A 14,394-nucleotide genomic window follows, 5' to 3' on the forward strand; every position below is an offset into this window, starting at 1 on the left:
GTGTGGGCCTAGGTCCTGGGCCTGTCCCTCTTGGAAGACCCCGGTGGGCACATCAGACTCACGGTCCTGTGCATAATAGCTGTCCGCGCGGGACGACTCTGAAGCATGCCTGGAAGGCCATGGAGGAGCGGAGAGGCTCTGAGCAGAGTCCATGTCTCTAGCAGGCCTAGCTCTACTTGGCACCAGATACCGGTACTGGGAGGCATACCGGTACCGGGAACGAGATCGGGACCTGCGACTGGAACGGTGCCGGGAGGTCGAGCGCGATCTCGAGGCTCGGCATCGGGAGCGGCTACGGGAGTCACGGTGCCTGGAGCGGTGCCGAGAATATCGGGCCGGTGACCGGGATGCTGACTGGAGCAGCGAGTGCGACTGGTACCGCAGAGGAGAACGGTGCCGGTCTGCTGTGCCAACAGAGGGTGGCCGAATCAAGGCCGGCTTGCCTATAGACTGTATCGCCCGCACCAGCGGTGCCGGGGGCGGAGGCAGTATCGACTCTGTCATCAAAATCAGATCCTCGCCGCTGAGAACGCCTCCGCATGGACGGGATATTAAGCTCTACCACGGGTCTAGCCGGGGAGCTGACAGGCACCAGACTCGATGGCCCTTGTGGGACCGGAATTGACGGTGCAGACGTCGTCGGTGCCGTGGCGGGTGTCGGCGCCGGGCGGTCCGACTTGGATGAGCTCTCTGGCTGCGGTGCAGGTGGCACGGAAGCAGCAGGAGTCTTAGATTTTCTCGACCTCGGGGAGAGGGAGCGGCGTCGAGCCGGCCTCGGTGCCAGCGACGGGTGGTGCTGAGGAGCCTTGGCCGTACCGCTGCGGTCCGGTGCCAAGGAGGTGCTTCTGTTCGAAGAGTGACCAGTGCTCGGTGCTGAAGGCTGAGGCGTGAGAGCCGCCTCCATGAGGAGCTGCTTTAGCCTAATGTCCCGCTCCTTTTTTGTTCTTGGCTTAAAAGCCTTGCAAATGTGGCACTTAGCTGTCAGGTGCGACTCCCCGAGGCACTTCAGACAGGAGTCGTGTGGGTCTCCTGTCAGCACCCACCCGCGGCAGGCCAAGCACGGTTTTGAAACCTGGTGAACTGGCATGGGCCTGCACTGGTGCGGGAAGGGGCTATTCCCAAACCCTCTTAACTAATATTATACTAAATATACTATAAAGTAATAAACTAAAGTGAATTATATAAAAGTTTTTAACTATATACACAACAAGGAACGAGAACTACGAGTAGCTAGGGAAGTGGAGGTCAGCTAAGCCGCGCTCCACTGTTCCAACGACCGAAACGGGCGGTAAGAAGGAACTGAGGGGCAGATGGGTCGGCAGGGGTATATATCTGGTGCCATAGCGGCACCACTCCAGGGGGCGCCCAGCCGACCCACCGAGTGTTGCTAGGGTAAAAATATTCCAACGAATGCACGCGCGCGCACACACCTAACTGGAATCGATATGAGCAAGCACTCGAAGAAGAACCGAAAGGTTCTATATCTCATTAATGATCACCTAAGCAACCAGCAGCACTGACGTCATTGGGAGTTTAGTCTAACTAAGAAGCAAGTAGGAGGCTCAGGATTTGGCTCAATAGTTGGTCAGATCAGATTCGCTGAACCCCTTGCTGACAGGAGATTCCACACTAGAATGGCAGGGAGTGCTGAAAGCTAAGGCACTTCTACAATGCAAATTGACCCCAGTTGGGAACCCAGTTCCATCCCATCTCCAAAACAAAATGAAACAATGTTGGGAAACAGTGGTATTGTAACATAGTCTCCAACAACACAGGTTTTGTCTATGGTACAAGACCAAAGATTGAGGTGCGTGGGGAGAGGTGTACCAAGAAGGTCACACAGTACCCCCTTGCACTACAGTTGTGCTGAGGATTGTAAAGTGGACAACCCCCAGCAGGAAGTAACTTGGGGGTCACGCTCCCTGGCTTACTTCTCTGATCAGCTGCTTCTCTGCCTCGACATCTGGCTGGGGTTCAGGTAGGAGAGCTGGCTTCACTTCCAGCTGAGCAGTCTCAGCAGGTAACAGACCTAAGGAAAGGAGAAAGATTACTCACACATACAACAGAGGACTGTCCACAGATCATTTGGCAACTAACCAACAGAAAGAGGCTAACAGATGATAGGGAATGTGTCAGCCTAGACCAGGGGTCTCAAACTCAAATGACCACGAGGGCCACATGAGGATTAGTACATTGGCCCGAGGGCTGCATTACTGACACCTCCCCCGAGCTGTCCTCGGCCCCGCCCCCACTCCACCCCTTCCATGAGGCCCCGCCTCTGCCTCACCTCTTCCCACCCCTTCCCTGCCTCCATTCCAACCCCTTCTCTGAAACCCCACTCCAACTCTGCCCCCTCCCTGCCCCCAGGGGGTGCAGGAGGGGCGTGGGGTGTGGCAGGGGCTCAGGGCAGTGGGTTGGGGTGTGGGGTGCAGGAGGGGTGAGGGGTGCGGCAGGGGGTCAGGGCAGGGGATCGGGGTGCAGGAGGGGTGCGGCAGGGGGCTCAGGGCAGTGGGTTGGGGTGCAGGAGGGGTGTCAGGGGTCAGGTGCAGGGTGCGGCAAGGGGCTCAGGGCAGGGGGTTCGACTGCAGGCGGGGCTCGGGGAGTGGGCTCTGGCCCAGCACGCACCAGGGGGGCAGGGCAGGCTCCTTGCCTGCCTGCCCTGCCCCATGCCGCTCCGTCCGGGAAGCGGCTGGAATGTGGGGAGCAAGGGCCAGGAATGGGGAACTGCAGCCAATGGGGCTGCTGGGGCGGTGCCTGAAGCAACATCAACACACACCCCTGCACCTCTCTTCCTCACATTCCTTCCGCTTCCTGGAGCAGCGTGGGGCAGGGCAGGCAGGCAGGGAGCCTACCCTGCCCCGGTGCGCTGCCGGGCCGAGCCGCCTAGCTAAACGCTGAGGGAGGGCGGGTGGGGCTGCGAGGACCTTGCGGGCTGCAGAAAATAACCTTGGGCCGCATGCGCCCATGGGCTGCATGTTTGAGACCTCTGGCCTAGACATTCCTTTAAATTGTGCTAATAGGATACAGTCCACCCTGATAGAGAATGCTCTGTGCTGGGGCTGCACCTGAGAGAAAGTCACTGCTGTGTGGAAGGACAGAGTTTTAAACAGCTTGGTTCCAGGTATGTAAAAGGCTGAAGATAATTCTAGTCTAGTCTAGATATTATTACTATTATTTTCCAGGATGTAACTGAGGGCTACAATGGTATGATCTTTGCCTGTGGCCAGACTGGCAGTGGGACGTAGTTTATCACAGAGGACACTCTAAACCCTTCAACACAGAAAGACATTGTTCCCTGGACACTGGATCACATTTCTGAGAGCAGTACAGGTCTGCAGTGATGTGAAAGGGTTATGGCAGTAAATGCAAGAGTGAGAGATGCTTGGAATACAGTGCTAATTGGAGTCTTCCTGTCCCTGGTTTTCATCTAGCTATTCACTCAGGGAGGGGGATCATTCTCACCCCCATTTTACAGATGAGGATATTGAGGCACACAAATGTTATGCAACTTGCCCTAGACAGAGAATTAGCATCAGAGCTGAGAACAGAACCTAAGAGTCTTGATGCCTAGTCCTCTGCTCTAACGGCTGGAGAATGCTGCCTCTTCACCCAAGCCTAAAGCTACGGGATGCAGGCAAGATGTCTGGTTAAATGGAGCAGTGATCTTGTGAACTTGTGCTTCTCAAGCTTCATAGCCCCTATGCAGCTCCCTTCCCTTCCCTTCCCTCAGAGAGAAAAGGCAGGAGTACCACTTAATGTGGCCACCTAACATAACCTCAGGCCCAGGAGGGGAGGATCAACAGTAGGGAGGCAAAGCGGGCATGGACATTGCCTGCTCTCTTGAAGGTTGGTTCTGGCTGGGGCAGGGGAAGGAAGAAAGGCCATAGAGTCTTAGCCCCTACATGAAAGGCTGCTCCTATCCAGCAGTATGGAGGATGGGTCCTAGAGGCTGCTCCCCTCCCTAAAGTCTCCCCCCATCTGAAAACAGACTGCTCCCATCCTTACCCCTATCCCTCCCACCCAACTCAAAGGCCAAAGCTGCTGGTGTTGGGCTGAAGAGAGCCTTCCCCAATAGGCAGAAGGGAGGTTGGGGAGAAATGCCAATGTGCACTCTGTATATTTAAGGTGTAATTTTCTGGCCAATGATAAAGCAACTCTGGAGCAGTTCAAGGGCATCATACCTGACAAGTTATTTGTGTTCATCTGTTCAGCCAAAATGGCCTTCAGCTTCCTGATCTCCTCCTGATACTCCCTCAGCAGAGCATCTTTGGGATCCTCATTGATACGGGGCTTGTTCTTGATGTTCTTTGCCCGGTTGGCGTAGCGCAAAGTGCTGAGGCTCTCGTTGTAGTTGTTATCAGCAGGAGACAGGCAGGCCACCATGAGGGTCTTGGTGTTTCCTCCAAGGGAGTCCTGCAGCAACCGGGTCAGCTTTGAGTCTCGATAGGGGATGTGTTTGCACCTGCCATCTACCAGGGCTGAGATGACATTGCCCAGAGCTGAGAGAGAGAGGTTAATTTTGGTGGCTTCTTTGAGACGCTCCCTGTGGCTCCGGTTTTGACTGCCTCTCGCCCAGCCAGATCCACCAGGTTGAGTTTTGCAGCCCTCAGGTGATCCTGCCCTCTCTCATCTGCAAGAAAACAATGTGGGATTGGGTTCTTTTAAGAAGAAGCAACTTCACCAGACAAGGACCAGGCCTCTTGCCCTTAGGCATTACATATCAATTTGGGCCCTAGACTTCATATGCACATAGGCCCCGATTCAGAAGAGCACATATACTCATGCATAACTTCTAAGACAGGCTTGAGTCCCATTGAAATCATGTGCTTACCTATTTTGCTGAATCAGGGCCCTGGTTCCCAGAATACACAGCAAAACTTCTTGAACCGCTTTAGATTCTGATCCCGTGAGCACTCTCACCTCCCATAGGCTTCAATGGAAGATGAGGGTACACAGAATTTTGCAGAAGACACTCAGCACCGTGCAGGATTGAGACTCTTACCTTGTACAGGTTCTTTCATTCATTCATTCATTCATGCCCGTCACCCCAACCGGGGTATGGGCCGCCAACAACAGATCTCCATAGTCTTCTATCCTGGGCCATTCGCTCTAGCTGGTTCCAGGTATAGCCCATTTTTTTGCTATCAACCTGAAGGTCGCGTCGCCAGGTATTTCTTGGGCGGCCTCTTTTCTGCTTGCCTTGGGGGTTCCACCACAGTGCCTGTCTGGTGATGTTGGTTGGCTGCTTGCCTATCCAGCCCCACCTTCTCCTTCTAATTTCTTCCTCTGCTGGGAGTTGATGGGTCCTCTCCAAGAGGTGGATGTTACTGATGGTGTCTGGCCAGCGGATCTGGAGAATCCTTCTGAGGCAGCTATTAATGAAGGTCTGATCTTCCTGGTGGTTGTTTTGGTTGTCCTCCAGGTTTCAGCTCCATACAGTAAGACTGATTTCACGTTGGAGTTGAACAGTCGAATCTTTATTGCCAAAGACAGCTCTCTGGAGTTCCAGATGTTCTTGAGCTGTAAGAAGGCTGCTCTTGCCTTACCAATCCTTACTTTGATGTCTGCGCCTGTGCCACCCTGCTGGTCGATGATGCTACCTAGGTAGGTGAAGGACTGCACTTCTTCCAGGGGGCTTCCATTCAGTGTGACTGGGTCGTTGCTGATGGAATTGATCCTAAGGATCTTGGTCTTGTCCTTGTGGATGTTGAGGCCAACCTGTGATGACGCGGCTGCCACCACGCTGGTCTTCTTGCATCTGCTGTTTACTGTGCGAAAGGAGTGCAAGGTCGCCGGCAAAGTCCAGGTCATCAAGCTGGGTCCACAATGACCATTGATTCCATTCCTACGCTTGTAAGTGGATGTCTTCATAATCCAATCGATGACGAAGAAAGAGAAGTGGTGACAACAAGCATCCTTGTCTGACTCGTTCGCACCTGGAAGCTGTTTGTGAGCTGCCCTCCATGGATCACTCTACAGTGTATGCCGTCAGATGAATTCTTGATCAGGTTGACCACCTTGCTGGGATGCCATAGTGCCAAGGAGCTTCCAGAGGGTCTCTCGATCCACGCCATCGAATGCTTTCTCATAGTCAACAAAGTTGATGTACAACGAGGAGTTCCACTCCATAGACTGCTCGACTATGATGCGGAGCGCTGCTATCTGGTCCGTGCATGATCTGTTCTGCCGAAACCTGCCTGTTCATCTCGTAGCTGTGGATCGACGGCATCCTTCATTCTCTCTAAGAGGACTCAGTTGAAGACCTTCCTGGCACCGACAGGAGTGTGATTCTCTATAGTTGGCACAGTTGCTGAGGTCTCCTTTCTTGGGGATTTTGATGAGATATCCTCTTTCCAGTCAGCCGGAATCACTTCTTCTTCCCATATTTTCTCAAAGAGGGGTACAGCATTTCCACTGAGGCATCCAGGTCTGCTTTCAGGGCCTCTGCTGGGATATCGCCAGGTCCAGCCGCCTTCCTGTTCTTCATCATGGTGATGGCTTTTCTGATCTCGCCTCTGGTTGGTTTATCGCAATTGATTGGGAGGTCCTCGTTGGCTGGGTCCGATGTCTGGTGGATTTGGTGGTGCTGGTCTGTTCAGGAGTTCTCAAAGTGCTCCGCCCATCTGTTCATCTGTAGTTCTATTCCTGTTATAGACTTTCCCTGCTTGTCTTTAACGGGACATTCTGGCTTGCTGAACTTTCCAGACAGTCGCTGGTAGTATCGCACAGCTGTTTCATGTTACCGCTGTATGCTGCCTGCTCTGCTTCTGCTGCCAGTCCATCCACATAATCTCTCTTGTCCTTCCTAATATTCCTCTTCACTGCTCTGTGGGCTTCAGCATACTCTTTTGAGCTTTGGCCTTTGCTGCTCTAGTCCTGCTGTTGTTGACTGCTGCCTTCTTCTTCTTTCTGTCTTCTATCTTTGTCAAGGACTCTGCTGTGATCCACTCTTTCTGCTGGTGTTTCTAATTCCAAGCACTTCCTGGCATGCTGACCTAAGTGTGTCTCTCACTTTCTGCCATCTGTTGAGTACACTGTCTTCCTCTTCCTCAGACCGATCCTGTAGTACTGAAAACTTATTCTTCAGCGCCAATCCAAAATCTTCCTTGGTCTTATGGTCCTTCAGAAGGTTGACGTTGTACTTCGCTTCTTCTGTCTGACGCGCCTATCCAGTTCTTCTTCAGCTTCAGCTTCAATCTGGCCACCACTAAGTGATGGTCGGACGCCACGCCTGCTCCTCTTCTAACTCTAACGCCCTGCAAGGATCTTCTGAACTTCTTGCTAATGCAGACATGGTCGATCTGGTTTTCTGTCATGCCTGCTGGCGATACCCAGGTACTCTTGTGGATCCGCCAGAGGAAAGATGCTGCCTCCTATGACCAGATTGTTAAGTGCACACAGATCCACAAATCTCTCTCCATTCTCACTCATCTCTCCCAGAGCATGGGTCCCCATGACTTGTTCAGATCCTGTGTTATCAGGTCCAATTTTGGCATTAAAGTCTCCCATAAGGATGGTAATGTCTTTGTCTGGGAGAGTCTCTAATATTTTCTGGAGTCTGTTGTAAAGTAGTCTTTGTCCTCCTCTTCACTGTCATTGGTTGGAGCGTAGCACTGAAAAACATTCATCTTAATCCTATTCATTTTAGTTCTGAAGGATGCTGTGATGATCCTGGGACCATGTGCCTCCCAACCAATCAGTGCCTCTGTGCCTGCTTGGACAACATGAAGCCTACTCCCTGTGTGTGGTGTGCGCCGCTCTCTTCATGTCCTGAATACAGCAACAGCCTCCTGTCAACAGTCGCCTCTGTCCAGCTTGCATCCATCTTGTCTCGCTAATGCCTAGTAGAGTCAGGTTGTTGCTCCTCATCTCTGCTGCAACCTGCGCTGCCTTTTCCTGACTCGCATGGTCCTCACGCTCCATGTGCCAATGGTAATCCTCCTGGCTGCAAGAAGGGTGATCGGCTTAGTGGCTTCCTCGCGCTTTCACCACCCAGCGCCATGCATCTTCGAGTTGAAGACCCTTCTTTTCCAGGCTAAAAGTCTTGTTAACTCTATTGTTGGCGTTTCTGTAGCAAGCTGATTTTTACAGGGTGGAGTTGCTAGCCCCACGCCCAACCCCTCCTCCTTTACCCTGACTTGGGACAGGCAGATGGCCCCAAAGGACATCTCAGGTGGAGTTTACAGGTTCTTTCATACAAACTATATCCCCAGGATGTTTCATGGAGTTAAATGATCAATGTCAGGCAGGAGAGAGAAGTTAAAGGGGTGGAGATAAGGGAGAATGGAAATGAGAGTCAAGAGTCAATGGGGTAGGAAATCAGCATGGCTGGAAGAAACACATGGGCAGTACAAGCAGCAGAGGATGTGAATGGCCAGAGAGGAGGATCTGTTCAAGTGGACTACCAGGAAAGGCTTGGGGGAACCAAGAAGCCTGGAAGCAATATTTAGTTCAATTTCCAGCCTACAGCTTCTCTCTAGGCCTGAATCAAAGCTGCCTCAGTGTATGGTGATGCTCATAGGGCTGCCTGTGGTGCACAGACACAGGAAGTGGCCCTCACCAGGGAAACAAGCACTATCAAGACATCACCATGTGGGTTCCTGGCATCCCAAGGGGGCTGCAAACACTCTCAAGGTTCAAGTTTCACTGCTTAGAAGCTGGTGAAATGACTCAGCAGGAGGAGAGACGTGCACTGTCAAAGTCTGCTCCTCCTCAACGGACAATGGAAAGTATAAGCAGAAAACAAGAAAACTCCCCAGATTGGGATTCAGCCCAGTCCCTTGAGCCTGACCTTCCTAAAAGGATTCTGCCCCCTTTCCCTCCTAAGCAACCAATTTACAGCTCTCCTGAGTACCACTGCATGAGGAAGCCAAGAGCTAAGCTGAAGTTAACACCTTGTTTACCAGGGACCAGGAAGTGACCCTCCTCTGTAACATTTCCTTCCTACCTTTCACCCCACAATAATGCTAAGTGTAATGGGCTCAGGAAGGAATTTCTCCCCACGCCCATGTATTCTGTATTTTAATTTTTTTTTTTTTGGAGGAGGGATCACCTTCCTCTAAAGCTTCAGCAGCAATGTCCATAGCTAGAGGTGGGATAGTGGACAGGGTGGGCCAGGACTCTGAGGTGACTGTGACGTTGCACTCCATATGATTTTATGAAAATATGCTAATGAGTGTGAATATAATGTAGCTGGAATATGCTTCATGTAAAAGGTCTCTTGTAAGTATCATTACAAAGCTTATAATCTACTGAGTGTGGTCATCCAGTTTGTATAAATGTATCATTCTTGTATCTGAAACTAGAAATATGAAACATAACTCTGAGGTCCTATTGTAAGTATGCAAAGTGTGGGCCATTAATGGTGGTTTGGAATCTGATGGCTCCCATCAACTAGAACAATTGGTTGTAAATAGCTCTGCTTACTTGCAAGCCTTCCTGTGAGTCAGGCCAGGAACAATGAAGGCTTGGGGTCTCCCAAGACATGTGACCATGTCACCTGGTACTGGAATCAATCTTAAACCTGATGCTTTTCCATTTAGAAGGATGGCTGGGGACCCAAAGAGACAAAAGATTCCCGCCTTGTGCCAAAGCTATATAAGGGGGGTGGGACAGAACAAAGGGGCTGCAGTCATGAGAAATTCCTTAGCTACCACCTGAGCTGGAACAAGAACTGTACCAGGAAAGGATTGGGCCCAGACTAGAAAGGAGTCTAGTCTGTGAAAGAAGCTTATTGGAACATCTCTGAGTGTGAGATTTATCTGTAAGCAGTTTCTTAATGTCTTAGGCTTAGACTTGTGTTTTTGTTTTATTTTGTTTGGTAACTTACTTTGTTCTGTCTGTTATTACTTGGAACCACTTAAATCCTACTTTTCTATTTAAAAGAATCACTTTTGCTTATAAATTAACCCAGAGTGAGTAAGTAATTCCTGGGAGCAAACAGCTGAGCATATCTCTATCAGTGTAATAGAGGGTGGACAATTTATGAGTTTACCCTGTATAAGCTTTATACAGAGTAAAATGGATTTAGGATCCCAATGGGAGCTCGATGTATGGGTGCTAGAGACAGAAGCACTTCTTAAGCTGTTTTCAGTTAAGTCTGCAGCTATTTGAGGACTTGGTTCAGACCTGGGTCTGTGTTTGCAGGAGGCTAGTGTGTCTGGCTCAACAAGACAGCGACTGAAGTCCCAAGCTGGCAGGGAAAACGGGCTCAGAGGAAGTCTCAGCACATCAGGTGGGGTCTCAAGGGGGAGTCTCTGTGACCGAACCTGTCACGGTGGCGAAATCAAGCAGGATCTGTGCACAGCTGATTGATTTGAAATGCTGGTAGTGATTTTAAGTGAGTTTTAAATGTGCTGTGCTGGCTGGTTATCAGTTTGTTATTTTCCGCTTGCTTATTTTGGGTAAGGGAAATAGGGACAGAAAAGTCGGCAAAAATAAGTAGAGTGAAGATCAAAAGAAGCTGAAACTGCACAAGTTTTTTGTTTTTTTCAGTAGAAACACTATTTATTCACCCTTTCGGTTACATGTGGACAGAGCTAAGCAGTATGACAGAGGACATGCACTCAGGCTGATTTGCATTCTCCTCACCACAGGAGTGGCTGCCCTTGCAGTGCCTTAGCTCCTGCTAACTCCTGGCAAAGCTGCTGTTACCCAGGGTTTTGCTTTGCAGTCTGAGTTAAAACCAACTGAATAAATATTGTCCCAAATGAAGCCAGGAGAGGATGAGCTCAGAACCAGCTGCTGCTCGCTCTGGCAAGAGCCCTAGCCCAGAGCTGCTCTGCTAGCACAGCCTTGCAAATACAGCTGGGGCAGTTGGTGGAGTTTTGCAGAGCCCCTACAAGGAGCCACCAAGCATACAGTAGCAGAAATGTCAGAGGATCTGGGCTGAGTTGTCCGAGCCCCCACATGATTTCGCCCGTGGGTCGGAACGGGACAGGCGACGGTCAGAATACAAGACGATCAAAATAAAACTTCGCCTAGGCCAAGAGCTGGCATTTCCAGCTGGGTTTGCCTTCTAGTCTTTGGCTGTGAAAGCAGGTCGCTGCTCATTTCTAAAGGGCCTCGATCGACCTTTATAACTGTTGTGCTGAGCTTCCCACACGGTGAACCAAGGTTTAGTGCGCAGAGGCGCCTGCAGCATCCCTTCCTATGATGTGTGTGTGTGTATAGATGCCAGCCCTGCCAGGTATATTAGCTCATGTGGGTGGACACACCAAGTGTCGCTTCACATCGCTTTATGAAGTATAAAATAGGAGAAGGGAAGGGAACTGTTCTCAGCTGTTCTCTCTCCCTTCCTCCCCAGAGAAAGAACAAAGGTTAAGGGTCAGGTCCAGCAAGGCCTATCGATCCATTTCATCCAAAAGCGGTGTGGCGTCCCCAGCAATGGACATGGGCGTGCTCTCGATCATGGGGCTGGGAGATGGACGAGGGTCAGCCTCTGCTTCTGTTTCCTCCGCTTGCCCAGAAAGTCTGAACACTGGGCACTGGGCAAGTCTCTGTTAATTAAGAAGCCCTGAGCTGAGTGGGTCTCTCTCACTTAATCATTTCCTGCCATTGTGGGGCCTCAGGCACTGGTGCAGCTCAGTCCTGTAATCTACACCTGTGGCATAGAACAGGCTAGTCTCCTGTGGGCTGTAATAATTTGGTGTAATTTCAGATGATGGGTTTAGTGTGCTGGTGCCAAGTGGTGTTGAGGGCCTGTGATATACAGGTCAGAGTAGATGATCTGGTGATCTTTTCTGGCCTTAAACTCTAGGACTATCCTCATGACTGAGAAAAGCTGCAAGCAGTTCCCTGCAGAACCTATCAGCTTTGCTGCCAGTCTGGCCAGGGGGATTTCTCTCCAATGTGAGCCACTCCTTCCCATCCAGGGCGCGGAATGCTGCCCACCCCTGCTAACTAGGGACTGAAGGATAAAGGTCAGGGTGAAAACCTGGCCCCAAAGACTTCAGTGGGCCAGAATTTCACCCCAGAACTCCAATGTGCTCGGATTCATTCGGGGTGTATTGAACCATTTGACTCTCAGCACCTCCATAAATTACTCCCACTCGGAGCATACAGAGCACTCTGAGCCAGAAGGAAGGTGTTTTTAAAGGTACGCATTTGTCTCTTTTTCAAGTAACTCACTAGGTGGAAAACAACTGTCTTAGTCCCTCCCTAAGCCCCATTCTGCCAGTCAGCATCTGAGGTGCTAGATAAGTAGCAAATGCTCATTCAATGAACTAAGGAAAATAAAACAAAAGGAGGGTGATTCTCCAGTGAATAAAAAGTAGGCTAGGAAGTCAGACTTTGCAAACTCTACCTATGGTAGATACTGTGATAATAGGGGCTACATTATCTCAGCACCTCATGATTTTTCATGGATTCATTCTCACCACCATGAAGCTGAGCAGGGCTAGTATCCCACTGTACAGATGGGGAACTGTGGTCCAGAGAGACTAAATGACCTGTCCAAGGCCACATAAGAAGTCTGTGATGGAGCAGACAATTGAATCCAGGTCTCCCATGTGCCAGGTTACCACCCTAAGTGCTGGATCATCCTTCATTTCAAACATCCCTTTCCCTGCTATTCCCAGCCATCACAAACCCAGGTTTAAGAGTAAAACTGGCCACAAGCATGAGGCTGACAATGGAGTGCATCAAGGGTTCGACAGGGTCAGCACTACTGTGATGGCCCCATCAATATCTGCAAAATCTAAACTTTCATTTCAAAAAATTAGTCTCTAGCCATTAAGACTGTGAAGAAAACCTTCCAAATGTCAACAAAGCATAAACTGATGCACTCTGTGAAAGCTGAGTTCTCAGTTAGACAGACAGAAACAACAGCTCCAAGACGTTAACTGCCTATTCATCACAGTAGAGTGTTGACACTGAACCCTAATGATTATGACATAAAGCACTGCTAGCTATTTCATCACTGATCATTCTGGCAGAAACATCTGGCAGCTCAGGGATTGTGGGTGAAACTGGGGAAATAGGTGGAGTTTGAATATAGTGCCACCCCTTCTGACTGTCCTTTCTGAGCCCTGGGGCAAATGGACTCTCTGAAGAGTGGGGTTTGTAAGGCAACGGGCAATTAAAATTTAAGTAGTTGTTTGGGCTCCTGCCAGTAATTGTACCCAAGGAGCTTGTTTGTTTCAATCAATACAACTACTGAGTTAGTTTCCCTGGTGTAACAAGTCCCCAGACTCTTGCTAAAATGCCTGCAAGCAGGTTGGAAAGCCAGGCTGTCACTGTCTAATTCTCTTCTAGTCCATCAACTAATTCTGACAGCAGAAGCATGAGACAAGTCTAAAACTTCTTCCCTCCCACCAAATCAAGGGGGAAAGCACCATTCCTTTGAAGGCTCAGAGAGGACTAATGCAGTGTTTCTAAAACTGTCGCCAGGTAGGAAAGCTGGAGGGCCGGGCCAGTTTGTTTACCTGTCCCGCCCGCAGGTCCGGCCGATGCGGCTCCCACTGGCCACGGTTTGCCGCTGCAGGCCAATGGGGGCTGCTGGAAGCGGCAGCCAGTAAGTCCTCGGCCTGCGCCGCTCCAGCAGCTCCCATTGGCCTGCAGCGCGAACCGTGGCCAGTGGAGCCGCAATCGCCGGACTCATGGACGGACAGGTAAACAACTGGCCCGCCTCCAGGGGCTTTTCCACACAAGCGCGCACCCCACTTTGAGAAACACTGACTAATGGGAAGGGACCTGTGTATTTCATAAATCTGCAGCCACAGAATCTACTATTTGCTGCATATTTTCACTCTGGAATCTAAACGGCATTAAAAGTCTTTGTAGATCTCATGGTTGTGAAGGGAATCTTAAAAATATGAACTATAAGTCAGTGATGCTGTGTTTCTTCCCAAGACTGCAGACAGCTTGATCTTCCCCATTCATCTTAATGGGGGTCCAATCTGAAACCTAAAGATGACAGTTTAAATATCAACTTTGTTAACTATTTGACTGACGGTCATTTAAGTAGAAACATCCAGCTAATGTGCTTATTCCACAATCCCAAATTTGCTCCTACACCTCCCCAATTGCCCCAAACTCAGACTGTCCAATATACAGCTGCCAAAATATCATATTTCACCCTCCTCTCTCCTCCATCTTCTACTATGCTGCTCTGGATCGCCAATAACAAATCTTGAGGCATAAAAACTGAAAACATGAGCAAAGTGTAAAACAAATGTAATTTAATTTCAAAATAAATAGCAGAGGCCACTATACTGTTTGGATTATGACTGTCATGTTAAAGCCAGTAAAAACATCCAATCTCAAATGTAAATGAAACGGATGCAGAATTTCCAGTCTGCTGCACTATAGCACTGCAAAATCCAGAGACACTGAAACAGAATTTAGGCCCAGCTTGCCATGGAATGCAGGGGGCTTCCCTAATAAGTTAATTAA

General features: G+C 50.0%; 1 protein-coding gene across 1 annotated transcript; it reads right to left on the reverse strand.

Moving 5' to 3' along the window:
• Nucleotides 1-1,888: 1,888 nt before the first annotated feature.
• LOC120387672 (kinesin-like protein KIF17) lies at nt 1,889-4,526 on the reverse strand. The gene is made up of 2 exons (XM_039508638.1): nt 4,182-4,526; nt 1,889-2,029 (listed from the first exon to the last, which is right to left on the reverse strand). Exons 1-2 carry the CDS (start codon nt 4,381-4,383, stop codon nt 1,914-1,916), a joined length of 318 nt encoding a protein of 105 aa, XP_039364572.1. The 5' UTR covers nt 4,384-4,526; the 3' UTR covers nt 1,889-1,913.
• Between the last annotated feature and the right edge of the window lie 9,868 nt (nt 4,527-14,394).

The sequence above is a fragment of the Mauremys reevesii genome, linkage group 21 (genome assembly GCF_016161935.1).
Source record: "Mauremys reevesii isolate NIE-2019 linkage group 21, ASM1616193v1, whole genome shotgun sequence".
NCBI lineage: Eukaryota > Metazoa > Chordata > Testudines > Geoemydidae > Mauremys > Mauremys reevesii.

What these genes read in the sequence shown, in the direction of transcription:
- LOC120387672 (XM_039508638.1), bottom strand. Translation starts at nt 4,383, where the DNA reads ATGGTGGCCTGCCTGTCTCCTGCTGATAACAACTACAACGAGAGCCTC. An exon ending in GAACACAAATAACTTGTCAG is followed by an intron (nt 2,030 to 4,181) that starts GTATGATGCCCT and finishes TCCTTTCCTTAG; the next exon opens with GTCTGTTACCTGCTGAGACT.